The following is a 24,996-nucleotide window of genomic DNA, read 5'->3' as shown; positions in this document are numbered from 1 at the left end:
AACCTAAAATTAACAGGCAGCCAGTGCAAAGATGCAAGGACAGTACTAATGTGATCACGCCATTTCTTTCCAGTCAGCAGGCGGGCGGCTGCATTTTGGACTACCTGTAAACAGCGCAGTGCTGACTGGTCAAGACCAACAAACAAAGAGTTACAGTAGTCTAGGCGTGATGTAACAAAGGTGTGAATAACTTTCTCAAAATAATTTCGGGGGAGATAAGCCTTTACTTTTGCTAATAGTCTTAACTGGAAGAAGCTTGTTTTGACAATAGAGCTTATCTGCTTATCAAACCTAAAGTCACTGTCCAAACTAACACCAAGGTTCCTTGCAAAAGGGTGGCAGTGAGACTTAAGGGTGCCAATGGCGCTGTCATACCCATCTAACAGATTTTGTTGGCCGAATAAAATAATCTCAGTTTTATTTTTGTTCATGGATAGTGTAACTTCAATGTGCACCTGTAAAACACAAATACCAACACATTCTGATGAACAGAAGATGACCAACAGAACTGATCTTATTACCACTACCATGTATATTTCAGTGGATATTTGTCAGACTGGTGTATAAGAAAGTCTTTAATTTCCCCCCAGCACTGTCAGTCTATCACACTGCATATTATAAAACTGCTCAGGTATTTGGCAAATTTGGAAGTAAAAAGTGAAAATTATGAAGTAGGACCACTTTTTGCTGAAAGACAGAAGGTTAACACAGCCTGTCCGAGCCTGTCTAAAACTGTTCCTTATATTGTCTCGAAAATGTCCCATAGACATAGAGGTAATGGGGCAAGTGGGGCACAGCCCTGTGTGCTGGCAGCAGGTGTTATTGGTACTGAGTAACTAATAAATTTATATGATTCTGGATTAATGCATCACATAAAAATCCTTGGTTGTTGCTGTTATTTATCATCATTTTACAACTTAAAGTCAGTTGCTGGACTTTAGGGGTTTTAATTGCACTTGTCTCAAGAGGCAGCTATATGTAGAGATAGCCCCATGCTCCCGATGACAACTGCCCCGAGTGTGGGAAAAAATTAATACACATGCCCAAAGCCTTTGGATATGAAAGCAGAATGGTACAAATGTGATGCCAAGTGTGGCTGATTTCCTGCTGCTCCTTTGCAATTTAATTGGCTGTTTGCCAAGTACTGTTGTATTAATTTGCTCATATTTTGGAGAAGATTGTAACTATGGACGATGTGGTTTATCTTCTGCAGCACAAATTTGAAAGTCTGCATTTTGTATAAAAACTTGAGATGAAACATCTCTGTGCCCACCAGCTGCAGGATATTGTTATACACTTGCTGTTGTATAAAACTGCTAGCTTGCCAGAGAAGAAAATTTTCTTTTTTGCTGCCCATGTGTGATAGTTATATAGTGTGATGGTAACTGGTCAAGAAAAGCCTTTCGGGATCTTAACTATTTGTCTGAGAGGATTACCAAGCATAAAAGTAGCAGGACAAACAAAGTAATATTGCCTAAAATGAGAGTGCACCCTCCCTCACCTTGTTTTTCCCACCTAATAGTGTCACAGTTTTAGCACAGTGGTATTACAGGTATTTGCAAAAAGCCACAACAAATTTTACATGTGTACCTGACTTATTGTCTTTTGACCCTCCAGCCTTCCTGTACCAGGAATACCGGGACACCTCCAAGCAGCACGAGATTGAGCAACGGCGGCAGCAAGAGAACCTCTCTCCTACTGTCACAGCAGGGACTGTGGTGGCAGAGTCCGGTGGCATGTCCCCTCCAGCGTTACAGCTGCAGCTTAGGAACAGTGCTCGGTCACTGAGCTTGTGGCAGAACCTGGAAGCTGTGCAGGCCAGTGGCCTACTCACCCAGTTACCGCATAAAGAAATCATAATGCAAGAGGTGAGCAATTTTGTGAAGGTGATATGGATAGGTGCAAACATTAGTTGTAAAATATTGCATTCCTGATGTTTGTCACCACAGTTATTCCACAATTTATCCTGAGGAGATCATGAATATCTGTACCAAAATACTCAGCAATCCATCTTATCGTTGTCAAGACATTTCCCTTAAAACCACAAATGTCAACGTGATGGTAAAAATCTGAAAAAGTCAGTGGGATACATCATCTGGGGACAATGAATGTCTGCAGAATTTATTTAGTAGATATAGGGATATTTTACAGGATGAGTGAAATTTAAGCAGCCAGTGGTGCTTGATGGAGATCAAGGAATCACTAAAGTCATAAAGATTAATCCTCTGAGGATCATGCATGTTTGTAGCAAATTTGATGGCAATCCATCAAATAATTGTTGAGAAAGCCCAAAAATACCAGCCAATTTGGCTGTTATAAGGCAATGAAATTTCTGGTATCAGTTATAATAAGCATCATAGATATGGATTAGTAGGAGCCTACTACACCTACTTTAAGGTTACAAAGGCCATTATCAGACCATGAAATGAAACTTTGAAATTAATTATACTGACAGAAATGGCTTTCTGTCAGGAAGGACGTTACTGGGATTTTCTCCCATTTTGTGAAAAACTCCACATATAGGGCTGGTGGATGGGTGAAAAAGAAGACTTTTACCCAAGACACTAGGGTTTGAGTCCCATGTGAAACCAGTATTGATGCCCAACCATGATCTTTTTCTAAACCTGACCATGTCTTTTTGGCACCTAAATCTGATGAAGGTGAAAGTGAAACCTAATGAACTGGTAACAGCCACTGAAGGGCTGATAACAGCCTTCTGAACGTACCAGTAAGTGTAGCACACCCCTGACTCCTATGAGGCTTATAACTACAGACAAGGGCCATTTAATGAGCTGATAACATCCTGATCAGAGGAAAATGTTGTGACCTCATGTTGGCTATTAAGGAAAAATCAAGTGATCACCAAAGAAGGCCAATTTCATCACCTGGGGACCATGAACGTCTGCTAAGATATTTCAGTCTGGATCAACTTGGTGGACAGACCAGCTGAAAGACCAACATTGCCATACTTAGCGCCACATTGCTAGTATGGCTAGCATGGCTAAAATTTGAGACTGACAGCTGATTGCTTCATGAATATTCATGCAAACAGATTGTGAAGCCACATGGATTCCATCGACACAAAAACAATTTAATTACTGTGTTACACATCCATCATTTGAATCTGGTAATTTGGTCTTTTTTTTTTTTTTAGTGAAAATCAGTGAAACCAGCCATAGCCAGTTATGCCAGCAGGATCAGCATCATACTTCACTGGAATTTTTATCATATTAATTAGTAGTATTAGTATTAATGTGGCCTTGTGATTTGTTTTTCTTTCTAGGCCATGTTTGAGCTTGTTACCTCAGAAGCATCGTACTACAAGAGTTTGGAAATTTTAGAGACTCACTTCCTACGTAACCCTGTTTTAATCAACACTCTCAGCCAATCTGACATGCATTTTCTGTTCTCCAACATCGAGGAGGTCATGAAAGCCAGTGAAAGGTAGGACAAGGTCTTGATTAACACAGATCTGATCATACATCATCATGCTTCCAGTCCAGCAAACAAGCTTTTGCTTCACATCTCTGCATAATGGTCTCCTACAAATTTCAGGTTCCTGATGGATCTCGAGCACCGCATTGAAAAGTCTATTTTGATTTCTGATGTGTGTGACATTGTTTACTTCCATGCCGTGGAACACTTCAGTGTCTTCATCAAATACGTCATTAACCAGGTGTACCAGGAGAAGAACTACAGACGCATTTTGTGAGTACCTATTTTATAACTACATCAGTTACGATGTGGACCATGCCTTCTTCATACACTAGCACTTATTTGTTCAGTGGAATATGAGGCAGGAATCTTTTTCTTGTTGAAACAAATGGTGATGATTTATCAAAATGTATTATGATTTTTTTTATATCAGACAGTATTTTTGTCTTTTGAAAGCAGTAAATAATACAAGAGCTCAAAGAGAACAAAACTGTAGCCTGTTTGACAACTGATGACGAATACACGCCAGGAGAGAGAGGAGCTGTGAGAAAGAATAATAGGCGTCATCCCTCATACAGTGCTTTTTTTTTATGTCTATGAATGTTGTCAGCTCGTCTTTTCAGCAGAGAACAGGTTTGTTTTTGATTATGACAAATGTGATGTGCAGGGTGTGGTTGGCTATGCATATAATGCGTGTGTCTCTCTTCATCAACCACGCATACCTGAGTGAGAGTGTGGCGTTCCCACGAGCTGCAGAAGGCAGGTGCCTTGGAGGGCATGTACCTCTGCCAGCAACTGGAAAAACTTCCAGAGACCTGCTGCTTGTTTTCAAATTGAATATGGAAATTGTAAAACCCGTGACTGGTTTTTGAGCTAACATTTTAGAGATGCAAGAAAGAAAGCAGGTCCATTAGATGTTATGTTCATCTGTTTTGTAGTGAACACAATCATAAGGGTGTTAAGAGTGCCGAGCCTAATTACTTGTCGCATACGTTCACATCAGTGGCTGATATGCAATGTAGAAATGTTAGTTATATCAGTTGAGGAACAAGATGACATTATGTGCAAAAACGCAGTGACTAATTATTGTGATTCTTGGGAGGAGGAGAGGAGCTGTTTTCCTTCTCTCTCTTTTGTGAAGCATGCTCCTTCTTCATACAGGCTGGGAGATTCTTGAGAGGTTTTAGCTGCCATTCAGAACAGATTATTTCCAGACTGTGTCTCATAAAACAAAAGAGATTTACTCACTTACTTCACATTCATTAAAAGAGGTACAGGAGCAAACCTCTTCACATAAGACCTCAGATTGCTTGATCTGCTATACAGGTTCAGCCACCCCCCTCCTCTGATGAATAGAGAACAGTCCCTATTAAATAGCAGGTTCCAGTAAGTGTCTTGATTTGTGTTGAGGGGCTTCACAGTTTAATCAAAGTATACCGTTAAAGGATAAGGCTAATGAGACATCATATCTTTCTTAACATCAAAAAAGTCTCATGAAAGACAAAAACTGAAAAAGATTTTCCAGTAACCAGTAAGGTTACTGGAAAATCAAAATCAGGGATTTGTTGCTCATCTTGCCATCGTCTCTCCTGTCATCAAGTTTTTTGTTTTACTTTTATCTTCCTTATGTCCTGGTTCAGACACTGGGTTGTAGTGTGTTCTCACAGGGAAATGCTGCTGCTCTTTACTGGGTGTCACATTTGATGAGTGATTGCCATGTCTAATCAGTATGAAGGGAATACCAACATACATCATTACAAGTGAAACGTGAAGACTTGACTTCCACAACATTCATGCCATGTGACAAGTCAACTAGATACAAAACAAACTGAGCTGCTAAACAATTTAGTGAGAAAGCACAGGTTAGTTTTTATTTTCTTAAATGTAAAATGGGAGCAGCGTATATTTGTTACCTACCCATACTTTATAGTTACAACTGTAGCCCCAGCACACTTTGTTCTTGTTGAACGTGGTGAAGCTGCTCTAAGTAGTTTGTGTCAAGTTAAAATCTCATCTGGCTCTAACAAACAGTTCATGGCTGGATTCCTCCATAACCTTTACACTGTGTGTCATGTTTGTGGGTTGCTATAGCTTCCTAGGCCTTGTTCTTTCTGCCATCTTCTTTGGAACACCCATGCTTCCCTGGGGCCAGACGTATAAACAAAAACTAACAAAAAATGTGCATAGGCCAATTCTCACACATGCATTTTAAAAGGAAGAATCGGTAGTGCACACCTAACACATACTTCAGATCAGGCATACACACAGTTTTCTAGAGCCCGCTGTAGGAGATATGTTGAGGAAGACATAAAATTAAAATGAGAGATGTAATCTTGTGGTAATACATTGTTTGTGTCCGTTGTTTGCCATTTTTTAAACTGTTTTGCAATCTACAGTGGTTCTGTAAAAATGTCAATCAGACACATTTATAAACATTGTATATATAATCAAGGGCATAAAACCAAAGTCTGAGCCCTATGCATAAGCAGTCTCCGTTGGCCCCCCAACCTTCATCTCTTGATCCATGTTTCTCTCACGCACCTTTTCAAATTTTTATTTATTTATTTATTTTTATAAAGTAAGTTTTCCTTCATTCTTTTGTCCATTGTTTTTGTTGGGGCGGCAGTAGCTCAGTCCATAGGGACTTGGCTTGGGAACCGGCACAGACCAAAAAAATATGGAGCGTGGACTGGTAGCTGCCAGTTCACCTCCTGGGCAATGCCGAGGTGCCCTTGAGCAAGGCACCGAACTCCCCAACTGCTTGGGGCGCCTGTCCATGGGCAGCCCCCTCACTCTGACGTCTCAACATTTAAAGGTGCTGTTTGTGTGTATTTCGGGCCTGTGTGTATATGTATGTGACAACAGAGTGAAAACATTGAATTTCCCCCTTGGGGATTAATAAAAGATATATAAAAAAATAAATAAATAAATTGAATTAAAAATTTCTTTTCTGGGGCGTCAGTAGCGTGGTGGATAGTGCCGGCGCCCCATGTACAGAGGCAATGCCTCGCTGCATCGGTCGCAGGTTCGACTCCGGCTTGCGACCATTTCTGCATGTTAACCCCCCTGGTCTCTCTCTCATCCCATTTCACTCTGTTCTATCCACTAAAGGCAAAAAAGCCCGAAAAAATAATCTTGAAAACAAAAGAACAACATGACAGTGTACGTTAGTGCTCCAGCAGCATGAGCAGTCACTTACTTGGCTCTAGTTGTGTTTAGAGACAAATCATAGTAGGTCTACAGGGGTGGACTAAATCATTTTGCACCTTAAAGAATTGAGAGGGGTCTCAGATAACTTTCACAATTTTTTACACAAAATTCAGTCTTTCAAATGATTTTTTCAGCCAATTTAAATTTAGCTATGGCACTAATTACTACAAAATAAACAAATTGCACAGAAAACCAGACTTTTTATTCCAGACTTTTTGACAAAAACTAAAATATATTTTTGAGCTCTTTTTAAAGATTCACATCTTCAACAGACTTGAAGCTACTAGCCACAGACTGGGTAGGGAGGTTTGAAAGTACTGAGCGATGGCCTAACACATTGTTGGTTTAAGAATTTTCATAGGATTTGTTGACACTAAGAAAATTATACTCGAGCCTACTTAGAGTAAGATTCTTTAATACAATGAAGTCAATGAGCCCTCAACACAGCCAATGTGATCATTATCCATGGATGATCAGCAGAAACCTAATGATCTAGGTTAGTGTAACAGTGTCTTTTTCTCATTCTTTCTCTTTCCTTTGCCAGCGCATCAAAAAGAGAGAGGGAAAGTGTGTGTTTGTAATGAAGCTGTATCATCAACTAAGCATTGTGTTGTCTCAACATTACTGTCCAGAGAGGGAAACCAGGCATTTCGTGAAGCCATGGCTGCACTGGAGAACCATCCACGCGTCAGGGGCCTGTCCTTTACCTCATTCCTAATCCTTCCTTTCCAGAGGATCACAAGGCTCAAGTTGCTTGTACAGGTGAGTGTGCCAACATGACTTAAAACTAAACAGATACAAATGGGACTGTGCAGTAAAATTGCAAGTGAGATTTTAACAGTAATAAATAGGGGCTTGGTACTGAAGAGGATTTCTGCTTGAGGCTCCTGTTGTTTTTATTTGACTTTGTTTCTCATACAGAATATCCTGAAGAAAGCTGAAGAAAACTCAGAGAGGGAGGCAAATGCTATAAAAGCACATCAGCAACTGGAGCAGGTGAGCATCAGTCAAGGGGCGGGGCCCACGTTGGGTTGAGGAAGGCAGTAAGGAGGAAGTCAACACAATTATAGTCATATCATTATGACTGTCATTGTGCTGACACATTTATTTACGTACAGTCAAATACATGAAAGGACACATTCCTGGCTGGATACATGAACAGCGTAATTTACACTGATTGTTAAAGATGAAAGACGAAGTGAATGGCGACCATGATGACTTTCCAAACTTGGAAAACCATCTGTTACAAACGGCTGTGCAGTGTTTGGGTGACTTACACCCTCCCTGGTTTGTTTCTCATCTCATCATTCTTTCCTGTATAACTGATTTTAAATAGGTTTGAGAACGTGGTTAACCAGACCAGTTTAAAAAAAACAACAAACAAACAAACAAAAAAACAGGGTTTTCCAGTCTCTTGGACAGTCAGGACAGGACAGTCAGAATACACTTCAACTAACAGAAAATAATAAGACCCTTTAAAACAATTTGCTTTGTTGTTTGTTTTTCATTGGTTGGGATAGGGCAGTGAGGTAATTGTAGGGTATGACCAGCTCACACTGGGTGAGGCTGGAAGGCTCTGCCAGTATCTCGGCAAACCAGCTGCTAAGAAATCACTCATACTGATGCCTCTGATTGGAGTTTGTTAGTCAGGTGTGACCGGTAACCCTGCAATGACTTTGCACTTTGTCTAGGTTACAGCAAATTTGATAGATATTGTGCTCAGTTGTGTTTTTATGTCTAAGCAGTTGCTCCACAAAGTTCACCATGTTCAATGTGTAGGCAGATTTCTGGAATGGTAGAAAAACAGGCAGAATTTTAAATAACACTCTCTTCCAGCAGCTCCCTCCTCTCTGTCCTGTGCCTCTCCCACCAGACACCACAACCTGGTCTCACTCCGAAGTTGCTGAAAACCGCCGCGTATCATGCCAACATGAAAACCATCCTTTCACGTTGGCATGATACGCGGCCGGTGAGCGTTATTGTTTACCTCCGCTTCGCAGCGTCAGGGGAAAAACGCAGCAGGACAAAAAAAGTTAAGACAGCGGAAGTCGGATTAGGGTGGGTGGGAGGGATGGTGGAGGGGTCCAACAACCGCCGACCTTCAACTGGGAGGCCGATGTTCACTTCCCATAATATTGGAAAGCCAAACCTTGTTCTTTTTTCCTAAACCCAACCATGTGCTTTTGTCGGCTAAACCCAAACATATGCGTGTGAAGGCAAATCATAACCACGTGTGTTTGTTGTTGAAGGAAAAAAACATCAATTTGTGGTGTTGTACCAACATACTACATTTATTTTGAAAGAGACTATGCAAACTGTACATTTCATATGAAAACGGAAGTGTATTTTGAAAACAGACAATGAATGTAACAGGCATATCTCCATATCTTGACGTGGAAAGTCCATGACCAAAGGTCAATATGTGATGAGGTTGGAGTGAGAAGGTGCTGACCACGGTCATATGCACACGCTTAATAAAGTACCCCTGTGTTTCCCATACATTGATTTATTTAATTCTATTTCATTCATGCAGCTCATTCACTCAGCTGCTCTCTGCCCCGCTCTTTCTGGGCTCTAGTTTCGTAGACTGGGCGCGGCGGGGGCCAACTGGGTGTGGCCAGGTGGATTTTGTAAGTTTGGCACACCGTGCGCCTGGCGCAGCTACTCCTCTTTCCCACCTCCGTCCCTCCTACCGGCGCAAGTCAGAAAGAGGGAGGAGAGAAGGCGTGGAGTGGGTTTTACACACATCACACCAATCAAATGAGCCCCTCTCCTCGCCCTTAAATGCGCCGCGCGAAGGCGTAATGAGAGTATACTCAATTCGCCATTGCAGTAGAGAGCAGCAGCGTCAGACGGCCAAACTTCTCCCAGGAGGAACCTGATGTTTTGGTCCAGGAGGTCCAAGCTCGCAGTGTCCGAATATACAGAACTGCGAGCAGACCTCCACGGGCTGATGATGCAAAGGTAGCCTGGGAGGAGGTCACCACAATTGTAAATCAATGTTGCGTTTCTCTCATGCACGCGCTCTCTCTTTCTTTCTCGCAGTCTCACTCTGTTTCTTTAGTTTCATTAGTTTGCAGGCTGTGTTAATGAAATCAGGTTGGGTTTCCATTACGCGTGCCAAACGTGCCAAACGGTGCCAATCCCCTTTGATCTGACATCAGATGTGACGGGACAGTCGATATAGAGATACATTTATGTGCTGATTGCAGATAGTTGCATTGAATAGTGGTTTTTGTGGCTATTTATTGCATCGTTAATGTGCCTGACATTCTGGAAACCTGCCTGTGAGGTTTTGGTGACGTGTGCGTACTGTCCGCCGGTCAGCCAAACTTCGGCTTACACCGGCTACGCTCCGCCTGCGCTGACAGTAGACCTGGTTTCAGATGGCGAGCTTTTAGCACACCTTTGGTGAAGCCTTTTGGCACGAAACTGTCACTGCGCCAAGCTGGATCTGTCGACACCTCCCCCTGCTGCGCCGCCACACCCATCTCAGCGCACCTCGGTCTGCCAAACTACCAAACTGAGCTTGCCTCGGGTTGCGCTGCTCAAAACTAGCTCTGTGCGGGGTTCGCCACCCTGTGCCACCTGCGCTGCGCCAGGAAACTAGAGCCCTCTCTGTTTATCATACAACAAATCAAACAAAACTTTACTGTTAGCCACCTGACAGTCCCTCTGCCTCACTCCTTGCCTCTTTGGACGGCTTCTCTAAAAGAAGAGCGGGCACCAGCTCAGGAGATGGAGCTTCGGTCAGTGACTGTAGCAGTTTGAATTCGGCCAGTGCAAACCCCTCAGTGCCAGGTATTGTGGTTTCCTTCTCCGGCGGGAAGTCCAGGATTTCCTGGCCCCCGACTCTTCTGCTCCTGCTGCCAGCTCTCCTCACATAAGATCTCTAGCAAACGTTAGCTTCATAAATGTGAACTAGAAGTTGCAGGCCAATGCTGGAATAGCATTGGCAACAACTGGTTTCCAGTTTGTTTTTTTCTCATCCCCATGAACAGCACTTCTGGGTGATGTTAGTATATGTTGGATGTGTTTCTATTCACATCCCTCACAACTGCAGAGCAACACCGGCACACAGTTCCATTCTTACGCATAACTCTCTGTTATGGTGCTTTTCTGGTGCTGTTGTGGTTGACCAACACACTGGGAACCGGCAGGTGGGTCTTACAGCTCTGGTATATTAATTTGTGCTCCTCATAGTTACTTAATCGCACTCCTATCCATTTGTTGTTCTAACCTCAATATTTGTTTATTGTGTTTCATATCATAGTCCACAAATATTTATCCATATCTCATAATTATCAGACTTTGATCCTCTGCCTGACCCTCCCTGTGTCCAAGGCTATTCATTTATTTAAAAAGGTCTAGGCTATTTAATTGCTCTATATCATCAGGCTATTATTAATGTAAGCAGGGGATTTGAATACAAAGTGCTAACCACTGTATGTGAATGCATGAATGGGTCAGACCTGTGCAGCTCTGGATTTGAAATGAACTGTAATAAACTGGAGCTTCTGTGCTTTGATTACCTGCTGTGAAACAACATGACCCTCATCCATTTAAAATGATCTATAGTTCCTCTGAGCCCATTTTGGTGAAAGTAATGCAAGAGTAGTGTAATAAGTGACTTATTACTCTACACAGAAAGTAATATTGTAAACTAACTTTTAATTACTTTCAAATGAAGGTATCTAGTAATATGTAATATACTACATTTTAAGAGTAACCTGCCCAACACTGTCTGTGGCAGCATCAAATGTATCATAGAATCTCAAATAAGGATTTGTTTTGAAATAAGACTAACTTTTTGAGTATTACTGATATTTGCTGTATCAAACATATTTTATTAATACATGCATGGACAAGGGAGGCTCAAGCCTCCCGGCATAAATTACAGGTGCAGCCAGTGTTCTGTAGGAACTGAGTTCCAAAGTTTTTTGTTTTGTTTTGTTTTGTTTTCATTTTTTTAGGCTACCCGTTTTAGTATATTGGAAAAACACATGTATATTTTTTACATTCTATGACAATGAGAATCAAATATAACATACAAAGAAGAAAAAACAATATCATATGATGTTTTAAGGTTATTCATTGATGGTGTATGTTTGTGTCATTCTCAGATTGTGAAAGAGTGTAACGAGGGGGTGCGAAAAATGAGTCGCACTGAGGAGCTTATCAGCATCGAGAAAACACTGGAGTTTAAATCCAAGGTAAATTACATCTTATTGTTTTGCATTTACAACATGATGAAGTCACAAAGTATTGTTTTCATGATGGCACATTGCAGATTTTGTGATTAGGTTTTTTCTTTCCCCACACACATTTTATATAATATGAAGGCTTGTTGATGTGGCTGTAACAAAGCAAAAGGAGAGGGACACGGCAATCAGTTAGTAATAATCAGTCAATGCAATACAATACAAAAATGGTGTTCAGGATTAAAAGGATTTGTTCAGACTACAGCTGTGTGCCAGTTCAGAGGCCACCTTCTTCAAGTCTGGATTTCAAGACTGAATACATCATAAGTAAATAAGTTTGCCCCATTCCAAAGGTTTGAGAAATGAAGCTGAGAAATGTGGCTTTCTCTTGACCTGTTATGGACATGTGCTTTATCCCCTGCAGCTATCTACTGTATATCCCACAATCTAATGTGCACTATACTTATATAAGTATTGTACATCATTATATTTCACACATCACATTTCACTAGTATTTGAATTATTAGTCAATGGTAGATACACTCACATAAACAAGACCAATTAAATATGCCATGGCAAGGTGTGTAACTGCTAACAAGAGGGATGTGTAGAGTTCATGTTGTACTGCATAATTATAAACTCCTGATTATTCCTTGGAAATAATGTCCATCATTATCTAGGGTCTTAGAGCCAAAAGAACAGCTGCAATATTGTATTGCTCAAAGGATAACAAAGTTTTTTTGTTTTGTTTTTTTCTTGGGCTAAAGGCTAATTTACTTGATTATTTTGCCACATATAGTTTTCCACCCTAATTCTTCAACATGGAAGAAGTGTGAATGAGAGGTTCCATTCCATATATTTACTTGACTATGTTGTCGGCTGTCATCCTGCAAGTTGTATATGCCATGACACAGACTTCCAAATCAACAATATTTTGAAGTGGATGTGGTATCTGCTTTGGCATTTGAAATGTAAGCAAACTGTGTTGTCAGTACTAAAGCAAGTCTGACTCTGCACATATTAAATGATATCTGAAGCTATCACATATGGCGACAAGGATAAACCAAGAAAAAGTTTGTCATGGACATTGTGCATCACGCTAGCTTAGCAAATGAAATGAAGCTAGGCTGACACAAACAGTCTGTGAAATGTGGTACTGACTGGGCATAAGATTTTTCCCACAAATTAGACATTTTCTGTCCTAAGAACAGAGGCACACAATCCCAGGAATCCTGGGAAATTGATTTGTTTTTAAAGTATAATTTAAGCTACAATCAAAAGACATTGGTCATATTTTATGCAACACAGCAATGCAACAAAGATAAATATGCATAAATCTATTGGTTCACAGCCTGATGGCCTTAGTTTGTTATTTGGTGGCATTAATTATTATAAAGGCAAAAGAACACCATTTATGTCAGTCAACTAGTGACCAACTAGTGGACCTACAGGCCTAACACTGCATGCTTGGAGGAAGCTGGGCGCTCTCTTTCACAAAGAAAAAGAACCATTGCTGCACAGCAGATTGGTAAAACATTGTAATAGCAAGTCACCAAAGAAGTATACTGTGAAATTCTGCACCATGTCTGTGCCATGTCGGCATTGATGTCAAAGAAAACAAAAGATCTGTGTTACTGATTGTGTGAGTGCCCAGACTTATAAACTGATGAGGAACCTACTGAGTTCCAACAGACCTGAAGATAGAATATCATTTTATTTCTTTACCCAAAACCTAGTGGGAAAAAAAATGCAGCATCGGAAATGTATCTCCAGAAAGAGCAAGCCTGAAGAAAGTGTGATTGTATATGTGGCAGAGCTGAGAAAGCTTGCACAGGGTACTGACTAAGTAATATAATAAATGAGAACAGAATAGAGTGGAAACTATACTGTCAGACTGACGGAGTGACTGTTGGAAAAGCTCTGAAGGTTGCATAGGCCATATCGGAAGCAAGTAGAGAGCGGATTTACACAGCACGAAAGAAACTGTGAACAATATGACAGTCTTGACAAGTCTAGACAGAAACAAGGAAATGCTACAGAAGTGGCAGGGCAAGCCATGTGGCAAGAAGCGACAGGTTTGCCAGGGAGAAGTGTCATAACTGTGGAAGGGTGGGGCACATTAAAAGAACATGCAGGATAGAGGTTTCAACAAAAAAAGACTCAAGGGGCAAAACACACAGAAAGAGGGACAGAAAAATATGGCAAACATCCTCAGTGGTGGGCCTTTGTTACACATCATACCCCTCTCTCAACTCATCTGCTGTCTGCCTCCCTACTGTCATCTGTCTATCAATATCTGATGCAAAAAGGCAAAAAACAAATCTCTGAGTAAAAAAAGGTGTACTTAATAAGCGGTTGTACAAAAAAACAAGTAAAAATCTATAACTTTGATGGCACATGTTGGTGGTTTGTAAGCAGAACAGACAAAAATGAATCACGCTAAGCTGATTGGTTGATGAAAGGATATGTCACGTTAAAGAAAAAAAGAAAAACTGTACTAATTGTTGAAGTACTCATAAGTCATCTGAGAGGGTTGTGGTGCTGTTTGGTAAAGACCAAAGACTGCATAAAAAGATGGACTCCGCATCTCCACTTCCTCCCACGGTACAAAAATTAGGCCAAAATATCGCAGATAGGGCCGCTGCCAACTTGCGCTGGTGACATTCTGTTGCACCAGAGTCTAGTAGCGATCTCTGTGGTATTGAATTTCTGCCCATATACCTTACCAATTGCCATTTGGTAAGAAAGGTGCCATTGATCATGACCACACTGGTTGGCACACACAGCTGTCAATCATGACATTAACCCCCTTTTTATTGTATCAAATAACTAATTAAAACCAAATTCATCAGTACAACAAACACTTGAACAAACATCTAAGATGGCAGGTACTACCATCTTAGAGAAAAAAAAAAAAATCTGATGTTTCCTTTGGCCCATGTCCCCTCAGTTTAACCTGGAGGGAGGTGGCGTTCATAACCTTTACTACACTTAGCCACCAGTGGGCGATCAAGTTGTTTTGGCTTCACTTTTAGGGAACTGTCATGTCGTCCATCTTTATTATCAATGCGTTCTGATCCAAACTCATTAAATATCTCCCCTTGGTTGGTGGACTATCACATCTACATATTACATGCTACTGTAGGTATTCTCCTGCGTCTATTGTTAATGTTCTGGGACACCAAGTCACCTTCCCCCTGTTAAATGCATTGTGTCTTTTCAAAACACATTTCTGCTTTTACAGGAAATGTACATTTTTTTACTCATTAGATGCATTGTGTCTTTTAAAATAAACTTAGAACCTCAGTAAAACAACACATTCTCATTCAAACCTCATCACATTGACGTGTGGTCATGGACTTGCCACGTCAATGTATGATGTGCAAGGTACCCAGGGTGTTGGTTGCTGACATTCAAGTTATGCCTGTTACATGCATTGTCTGTTTTCAAAATACACTTCAGTTTTTACATGAAATGTACAGTTTGCAGACAGTTTCTTTCAAAATGAACACACTACGTTGGTGCAACACCGCGGATTGACATTTTTTTCCTTCAACAACAAATGCACATGGTTACGTTTACCCAACACATGCACGTGGCTGGGTTTAGGAAAAATGTACAGGGTTTGGTTTTACATTGATACAGGAAATGAACACCAGCCTCCTAGGTGAAATTTGGTGGTCATTGAACCACCCTTCCCACCTTGTATCATGCTGACATAAAAGGACAGCTTTTTTCGTCAATGTCTGATGCTGCTAGTCACTGCCCAAGTGCTGGTATTCGATGACTTCAGAGTGAGACTGGGTTGACAAAACACTTTGTATTTACGTTCATTTCCTTGTGCAATGAAAGCATATGGTTCATGATTTTAGCTCAACATTCACATGGGAAGGAAACAGCTACCTCCCGGGTGAAAGTCTGGTGTTTGTTGGATCCCCCTGAACTGGTAGTATATTGTACAGCTGCAAAAGGTGCATTTTTGCATCGGTGTCTGACACCAAAATCACTAACAAAGCAGTGGTGTTTGACAACTTGGGAATGAGAATGGGCTGTTATTGTACAATTACTGGTAAAGAGTCACACAGACTGTATGCTGTCATTGTTAAGGATAACAAAGCAAGTCTTACTCAAGTCTCCATTCATATTACATGATTTCCAAAAATATCACAAAAAGTTTACTAATTAGGTTTGTCGCAGAGAGAGAGGCAGAAAAACATATAGACCTAAGCACAAGAGCAGTGTGTTATTACTGTGTTACTAATAGCAGCCATTTCTCACTGAAAATAGTGCCATAGTGCTAGACTGTCTAACTGTGACCATCATGTGCATTATTTTTGATAAAATGTGATTGTGGCTCGTGTTTTCAGTTTTTCACAGACTCTCAGAATGTACAGAATAATTAGAAAATAAAATCAACAAACTAATCCCTGTGAAATTCACTGAGGATTGCTGAGTTGGTCCTCATTCTTATTAAATTAGAGTACCATCCCAAAGGTTTATTATTAAGTTATGTTGGCTCTTTCTGATTAAAATATTTTCCACATATGTCAACCGCTAATGAAGGCCACAACAACAGCATGTTAACAAACCATGCTAACTCTATTCACTTGTGGGAAAATAGCCACAGGAAGATTTAACGGGAGGGTGAAATCTGAAAACATTACAGTAATTCTTACCTTTAAATCCTTATCTTTTGTCCTTTGTAGTCTGTACCCATCATTTCCCACTCGCGCTGGTTACTAAAGAAGGGTGAAGTGCAGCTAATGGCTGGACCTAAGAGCACTAGGACCATGCGGAGTCGTAAGCTCTACCAACCAGTCTACTTGTTCCTTTTTAACAATCTGCTGCTGGTCACTAAGCGCAGCTCTAGGTAAGCATTTTGTATATTGAATATTTGTATATTCTCACTGTGAAATACTTGTGTTTTAACACTCATTCTCCAATTTGATATGTCCATCTAGTCAAAACTAATACAACGGTCCTACACTTAAAAATGAAACTGTTCTTGAGAGGTGTTCAACTGCATGATCATTATGAAGAGTGTAGTTTGTAGTGCTGTGTAACTATTGCTTTATACAAAGAGGTTTTCTGTTATTTAGCTTGCTCTCATTGATATGAGTAGAATAAACTTTCAGTATGACACAATACAATTCAACAGCACCACAAATTGAGTGTATGTTTACATATGAAAGTCGATTGTTGCACTGACTCAGCAAATGTTAATTGCATCATGTTGTCAGTGGGGACAAGTTCCAGGTTCTTGACTCATGCACACGCGCCATGTTGAGGACTGAAGATCTTGAAGACCAGGGCCAGCTTCTGGCCAATGTCTTTAATCTTAAGCTGCTGGAAAACCAGGAGGAGCGTCCAGTCAGCTACATGCTCAAGACCTCCAGTATGTAAGTATCTGACACAGAATTAACTCGGTCTCCACTGAGCAGCAGTGAGTGACGTGGGTGAGGATAATGAGAGAAAATGAAGAGAATGAGAATGAAAAGATGGACCTCAGTCCACTTCTAAGCAAACACAGGATTGGTTTGTTTGTGAAAGCAAGCAGACTAACTGCAGTATTTTGTGATATATATGTAGATAAATGATGTTAGCATGAAGCTTAACTATGATTGAATTCATCTGCAGATTGTAAACTGTTCAGAAAGTGATCTTATAATAAGCAATCTGTATAAGTCATGTATAAAAGGGGCAGCAGTAGCTCAGTCCATAGGGACTTGGGTTGGGAACCAGAGGGTCGCCTGTTCGAGTCCCCATCTGGACCAAATATGGAGCGTGGACTGGTGGCTGGAGAGGTGCCAGTCCAGTTCCTGGGCACTGCCCCCAACCGCTCAGGGCACCTCACCAAGGGCAGCCCCCTCACTCTGACATCTCTCCATTTTGTGCATGTATAGGTCCTGTTTGTGTGTCTTTCGGACCTGTGTGTTAATGACAACAGAGTGAAAAAATTGAATTTCCCCTCAGGGGGATTAATAAAGTATATTAAAAAATAAATAAAAAAATAAGGGTTATACATAAAAGTGTACTTAAAGGTGAAGTGTGTAAGAGTTAGGGGGATTGAGTGGTGTCTCATGGCAGATTGCAACCAGCTCAAACTTCATCAGATTAGGATTCCTTTAGTCCTCATTCTTCAGGTGGAGGCAAATTATCCATAGAGGTCTCTTTGTCTCCAGAACAAATGGACCAGGTCACTAAAACCACTAAAAATACTGAATAAAGCAGTTTCACGTTGCAAATTGTTGTATCTCCGATGCTGTTAGGTATGCCAATGTGGGCAGCTCGTCCACCACTTGTTAATGTGTGCTCATCTTTTTTTCTGTGACACTTAAAGATCCAGACATTTAAGAGGTTTTTACAAGGAGCCAAATTATCCACAGAAGTCACTTCCTCTCCAAAACAACTGGTCCAGTTGTCTAAAACCGTTAAAAACACTAGATAAAGCAGTTTCACGTCACAAATCAGTATATTTCCGATGCTGTTTGGCAGGAGCTGGAGCTGTTGGCAGGAGCACACAATAGTATGAGATGGACGGCTCACCCATCTCATACTGTTGTGTGCTCCTGCTTTTTCTTTGATAACTTAATGTGTGCTTACCCTTTTCTGATCCTTACATTACCAAGATTTTTACCGGGGGCCAAATTATCCGCAGAGGTCTCTTCCCTTCCAAAACAAACAGACCCGGTAATTTAAACTGGTATAAACACTAAATAACGCAGTTTCACTTTACAAATTACTGTATCTCTAATGCTGTTTAGCATATCAGTATGAGCGGCTTGTCTGACACAAGCTAATGTGTGCTCATCTTTCTTCTCTGATTATTTAAGAGCAAGATGTTCAGGTTTTCAACAGGAGCAGAGGTCTCTTTCTCTTCAAAACAAACAGACCAGGTGGTTTAAATGGGTAAAAACACTGAATTAAGTAGTTTCACATTACAAAACAGTGAAGCTCTGATGCTACTTGTTGCAGACGGGCGTCTAACTACAGTGTCCGATGCAAACTTGAGCCAGTGTTCGGTTTTGTCCGTTCTGGGCGACTGTAGAAACATGACGGTGCAAGATGGCGAAACATGAATCCATCCCCTCTGTTGATAGAACAATTCTTGTTTTCAGGTGATTATAAACTAAAGAAAACACACATTTTATATTATATTATATTATATTATATTATATTTTTAAAGGTCCAGTTTTTAGGATTTTGGTGGCTATATGGGTAAAAATGGAATATAATATTCATAATATGTTTTCATTAGTGTAAAATCACCTGAAAATAAGAATTGTTGTGTTTTGCTTACCTTGGAATGAGCGATTTATATGTACATGTGGAACCATGTTCTTTCTACAGTAGCCCAGAATGGAAAAACCAAACACTGGCACTAGACAGGGCCATTAATGTTTTTTGTGTTTTCGTGTTGGCCAATTTAGTTCTCCTTCAAGCTTGGCACATGCATTTCAGTTGGTTGCAATCTGCAAACTCACCACTAGATGCCACTAAATTCAACACATTGGACCTTAAAAATGTGCTCAGACTACAGGATTTTTAAACTGATTCATCCCTCCTGACAATCTTAGGGGAAATCCTGGTAACTGGTAATCTGTGACCATGATGTTTTTAATAGTTTTTGGACACCAGTGGAGCTTTATAAAATAAGGAGACATCGAGCTTTGGATACGAAGTGAAAAAAAAAACCTGTTAATAAGGTCAAGGTCACTTCATTATTGGGTTTTGTTGACAAAAGAAAAATATAGAAAGTGTTAAATTGTGGATTTGTATTCAACCTGTCGGTCTAAATTGTTGGCCCTGTCATAAAATAATGAACATTCCAAACAGTAACTCAGTTTATGAAAAATGTATTTACCTTTAAGTGGTCACTTATTGATGGCATCATGTGTACAGGAGTGATAAGCTTCGATGGATGTGTGCTCTCACTCCTAACCGGCGCACACGCTTTATGTCTACTAGTGCCCACCAACCAGGTGAGACAGAATACCACACCAACATTGTGCACTGTCCTTAACATGCAGACATGGAGATACAAACTCAACCTATCTGTGGTATTTATCAGACTCTCCACAGGTCCAGTGTATCCAGTCATACTCTTCTCAGGAGCCAGATGAACTCTCCATTGAGATGGCTGATGTTTTGAACCTCCTTGAGAGAACAGACGATGGTGTGTGGAGGCACAAATCTGCTTTTATATCCCCTTTAAGGCTGTTGCTTGTAAAAAAAATGTTCTAAATGAAATATTTCGTCTTATGCATTGTTTTCTCTTTCCATCTTCATGTCACCTCTGGTCTTTCTGTCTTCTGTATTCCAGGCTGGATGATGGGTGAAAGACTCCATGATGGTGAAAGGGGCTGGTTCCCTAGTCGAGTAGTAGAGGAAATCCAGAGCAAGGAGGTCCGAGCTCAGAACCTGAGAGAGGCCTTTAGGATCCAGCAAGCCCAGGAAGGTGGTGGAGGCCCGCAACCTGGAGCCAGGATTGGTGTAAGGGTGGGGAGGCGCACCCCAAGGGCCTCCAATTTCTCCAATCCTTGAATTGTTCAAATGGAGGAGAGCAGTGAAGTAAAGCAGTGAAGCAGTAACAGTGATGAATATCACCCTTCAGGGCCATATGCACTAAAAGACATAATCAGGATACATGTGACTTAAATTCCATACAATAACATCTTGTCCTTTTGATTTTCACTTAGCAGTTGGTGGATTTAGAAATCCACATTTTTGGACCCAGTGATCTGGGACAAAACGCTTGAGTCAATAACCTTGTACAAGCGATGCTGCATGTCTCATATAAAGGTGTGCTGAGGGTGTTTTGCAGGCCCACACACTGTCGCATGTAATGCATGGAGCAAAACTCTGGGCTTGATTAGGAACTGTGTGTGGGGATGGCAAGAAACCTAAAAGGTCTTGTAAAGGTACTGTAAACATCTGTCAGCTGCATGGGCAAGTTTTAAAAATTTTAATGTTCATTTCATTGTAAAATACCTTTCAACACTGATTATAGCCTACACCCACAACACAAACTGTCAAGTGTACAGTGGCCCCAAGAGCTCAATGTACTGCAATATCAAGAGATGGTTTTCCAGCAGCAGCGGTAAAACAGGCTGCAGAGTAATGCCTATGGGCAATTATGCTCCATCAGTTTATGTCCATTGAAAGTGTTCTTTTCCACCACACGCAACGTAGCACCAGAAGAACAAATGAATGCCTTTTCACTCTGCTGATGAAAATGAGTATATCTCAAAAACTAAATAATGTACATAAATCAAATAACTTAGGGAGTTTTAAGGAATATTTTGTTTATGCTTCTCCATTCAAAAATCTTTTGTGTTTTTATTATGTAAAATCTGATTGAAAAACATGTTTAAAAACATGTCCAATCTTTTTAATTTATTTTTTTAAAGGTTTGATTTCTCTTTAGGGTCCTCTCCATAATGTTGTCAGACCCTTACATTAAGAATCTGAGCCCATCAGTAGCAAAAACAAGCAATTTTAATGGATATAAATTGACGGTGCACATTTGTGTGCAGGGATTATATTGCAGCCTGTTTTGCGGCTGTTGCTGCAGCGATCTGGACTAATTTAAAAAATTGTTGTCTTCATTAGTCACTTTCCTAGTCCACGTTCAAAAAATAATGAATTTTGCAAAACAACAAAAACACAACAAAATACATGCAGTCCATTGCGCTTTCAGGACCATCATACAAGTGTCTAATAAAATAGTATTGTGTGAAAATTAGCGATGATTATTTAAGAATTCTGTGTCTATGAATATTCCAATAAGTGAGTCAACTGAAGTGATACTCCACCCAGAATCTTTTGAGTATGAAACACTGACAACAGCCAGACTTGATTGCAGGCTGTAAAAGGTTGCTTCATCATAGAGAACAATGACAGTAGTCAGCTTTGCTTCCTAGTGGTTACAACAATGGATTCCGACGGTGACAAGTTTTTACAGCGGCCACAAAACTATTCGGAAGAAATCAGTGGGATCAGCTACTAATGACGGGACCCATAAACATAAACACCACCACAGTGTATTATTTATTAAATTTTGTATACAACTATCAAAAATAGTATAAGACAGCTAGCAGAGACCAAAAATCACGCAACATACATTACTGCACAACAGGTTAGCAGGGTGGCTGATCAAAACACACACTCTACCAAAACAAACCTGTAGCTGACTTACCTACTCTTACTTTAACAGCGTCTGATGGACTTCGGTGTTTCCATACTGACGGAATACGTAGTCCATTCAGTCTCTCCTCTGCCATGGTGCAAGTAGTTTTTAATTTGTTTTAACTTTAAAAAGGATCTCTCTGCCCCTGCAACGTCCAGTAAAGTCATTTACAATAGTAGGGTAGTAGTCTCACTCACCCGACCTTTCTCAAGAAAAGAAAGGTCTGGCTGGGCCGACTCTCACTTTGAGATTGGAGAAAAAAACGCCCCGGCTGCTTGTACTTCTTTCAACCAGTCACAATCGTTCTGGGCGGTGCCACAGCAACGGTGTGCTTGCAAAAATATTGCCGGGGTGAAACAGGTTTTGGTGTAACACGCCCACAAAAATATCGCCTACAGGACGCGAACCATGGCAGAAAAATGGCTACATCCCCGCAAGATCAAACACCGCAAAAGTTAGTAAAGGATGTGTTGAAGGTTGAAAACTGCTACACAACCGGAGGTGGTAGGGCGGGACTTCAGCGGGTGGCTCATTCCGCCCAATGAGAGGCTGATCTCTGCAGCAAACTTCCGGCCACTCAGACTAGTAGGGTAGTAATAATGTCACTGACCGTAGATGTGACTGAATGATGATACACAAGAAGAGTCTTTACAGGTTTGGAGACCCAGCGCCACCATGAGCATTGCACATGAACCATCAAGTTGTAACAAGGTAACTAGCACACAGTTCTCCTAATTGTCTACTTGCCATGAATCCAAGCTGACCACAGTCTGTTTTCTGTCAAAAAACAACCTACACACCAACAGTCATCTTCTAAGTGTACAGTGTTTAATGCAGCTCACAAGATACATTTGTGTTGAATATCACTCCAAGATTGTCAATATATCAGGAGTACACACACACACACACACACACACACACAAACAAGGGATGAATCCTGTAAAAGCAATTTAATGCCAAATAACTGCAATATGTTGTAAATGTATAGAATGTATCAGCACTATGAGCAACTATGGATCAGCATGATTGTAAATTCTGTGTGTCTTTAAATGCAGTATATGTACAGTAATGCAAACATTTGATGTTCAAGCTAATAATTACTGAATAATTGTTATTTCATTTTGTAAGATGTAAATTATTGTTCATAAAAAAGCATTAATCAGAGATGTGCTGCTGATGTTAATTTACTGGTTATTTTATTTTATTTTTATTTTTGTTATTTTCTTTGACACCAATGTAAGCAAGGAGTTTCACAAGGAGGTTTATGGTAATCACCACCTCCCACTGCAATATTTACATTCCCAGTCTGTATCAGACTGGACACTGTACATAGGCATTCTGTATGGGCCCCTCCCCGAGTCCATGGCTATAAATTCTACTATCTTTGCGGGCCTGTATATTTTTATTGTTGGTGACTGTTATTTCTGCAGTTTGTGTGTCACTTTTTTACTAAGCTATACAGTACAGTTACCAGATGGCCCATGTGTTGTGTTTACTGCCACTGAAGAGGAATAAATCCTCTTCATGTACGACATAGTTTTTATCAGGTTTGTTAAGGAAAACACAACCAGCAGCTATGTGTGATGGGCAGAAACTAGGGCTACAGTCAGCTAGGGTTCTGCTTTGTTATACATGCAGGTGTTACAACAGTCAGGGAAGTCAATATAGGCCTACATATAAGCAGAGGTGCCCCAACTAATTTTTCACATGGTTGCCACATGGGGCCACTTATATTTTTTGGGGTGGCACACCAAAACCAAAAGCCATTACAGGGATTCTATTACGAAGTACCTGTACCGATGATGATTGTAAGGAACAAAACATTAACTGGAAACAAGCCTTCTATCACCAAGTTCTAAATGGAGTGTCAGACTGTCGCGCAGCATCACATTACATTGGACGCTCTCTGTCCACACTGGATCTGTTAAATATAGAACTCTGTCACATTATGTAAATCACTTACCTAGCAGGTGTGCGCTCAGAGTAACCACTGAAAAGATGAATGAGTACTACTTCCTTATTATTCATATTCACAACGATACAACTGCAGCCACCTTTTAGATATTGTGGTAGGTACCATACTATATCACTAGAGCACTAAGAGAGCGCAGACCTCCGCCAAGCAGCTCGGATTTTCCGCCATTTTATTATTTTATCCACTTCGCTTCAACTGATCACCACCAAAATTTTCCTTCTTCCATTATCAACCTTTCCTGAAAATTTCATCAAAATCCGTTTAGAACTTTTTGAGTTATTTTGCAGACAAACAGACCAACGCCGGCAAAAACATAACCTCCTTGGCAGAGGTAATAATACTATCTCCACTTTAGAAAATAAGCTGGCTTGCTAGCATCCCACACAATTCTTAACAGAAAAGTTCATCTTCCTGGCGAACTCCCTGCAGCCAGATGCCAACTTATGTAGGTTTTTGTCATGAAATAAGAAGGTATCCTCAAGGTAATTCCTCATTTAAACCTCGTGAATCAGCCGTTCCTTGTCCACTGCAGCTCTTGTCCACTGCATTGCTTCCAACACAAGCAACAGAATAAAAATAGAAATGGGGCGTCTGACAAAATTTCAGCTCCAAACAGTCCACTGCATCACACTGCGTCACATTGTGTTGCTCATGCGTTAAGACAGTCCAATAGAATACAATGTAATCAATTGATTTATTCACTGTCAAATAAACGGTAGATTGATTACACAGGAAGTTTAGGGTAAGGAGGTGATGGGGTGGTTGACTGGCACCAATAAAAAGGGCAGCAAGTTTTTTTTATTCAATTTAAAAAAAAAAAAGGCAGTGCCGTGCACCTTGCATTTGGAACCTGCAAATCGCGAGGCGTGTGAACGATTTTGCCATCAGGGCCAGTGGGGGGTGACTGTGCCTATGACTGATGGAGGTCAAGAGAATTTAGCTGAACCAAATTTAGAAAAAATAGTACATAAAGGTAATGCATGTTG

At 40.6% G+C, this 24,996-nt stretch overlaps 1 protein-coding gene across 1 annotated transcript in view; it reads left to right on the top strand.

Annotated features, from left to right (window-relative positions):
* ngef (neuronal guanine nucleotide exchange factor) overlaps window positions 1-23,199 on the top strand; it is a 43,424-nt gene extending 20,225 nt beyond the window's left edge. Inside the window, exons 5-15 of the mRNA XM_033632258.2 lie at window positions 1,618-1,868; window positions 3,284-3,444; window positions 3,556-3,708; window positions 7,278-7,407; window positions 7,567-7,641; window positions 11,769-11,858; window positions 16,553-16,716; window positions 17,087-17,245; window positions 19,749-19,828; window positions 19,918-20,022; window positions 20,170-23,199. Of these exons, the coding sequence (XP_033488149.1) occupies window positions 1,618-1,868; window positions 3,284-3,444; window positions 3,556-3,708; window positions 7,278-7,407; window positions 7,567-7,641; window positions 11,769-11,858; window positions 16,553-16,716; window positions 17,087-17,245; window positions 19,749-19,828; window positions 19,918-20,022; window positions 20,170-20,390 (1,589 nt within the window). The 3' untranslated portion in view covers window positions 20,391-23,199. The remainder of the gene's footprint in view (window positions 1-1,617; window positions 1,869-3,283; window positions 3,445-3,555; window positions 3,709-7,277; window positions 7,408-7,566; window positions 7,642-11,768; window positions 11,859-16,552; window positions 16,717-17,086; window positions 17,246-19,748; window positions 19,829-19,917; window positions 20,023-20,169) is intronic.
* Window positions 23,200-24,996: the final 1,797 nt, after the last annotated feature.

Source organism: Epinephelus lanceolatus, chromosome 4, assembly GCF_041903045.1.
Source record: "Epinephelus lanceolatus isolate andai-2023 chromosome 4, ASM4190304v1, whole genome shotgun sequence".
Lineage (NCBI taxonomy): Eukaryota > Metazoa > Chordata > Actinopteri > Perciformes > Serranidae > Epinephelus > Epinephelus lanceolatus.
Note: the sequence above shows the minus strand (reverse complement) of the source record. Positions and strands in the feature narration are given on the sequence as shown.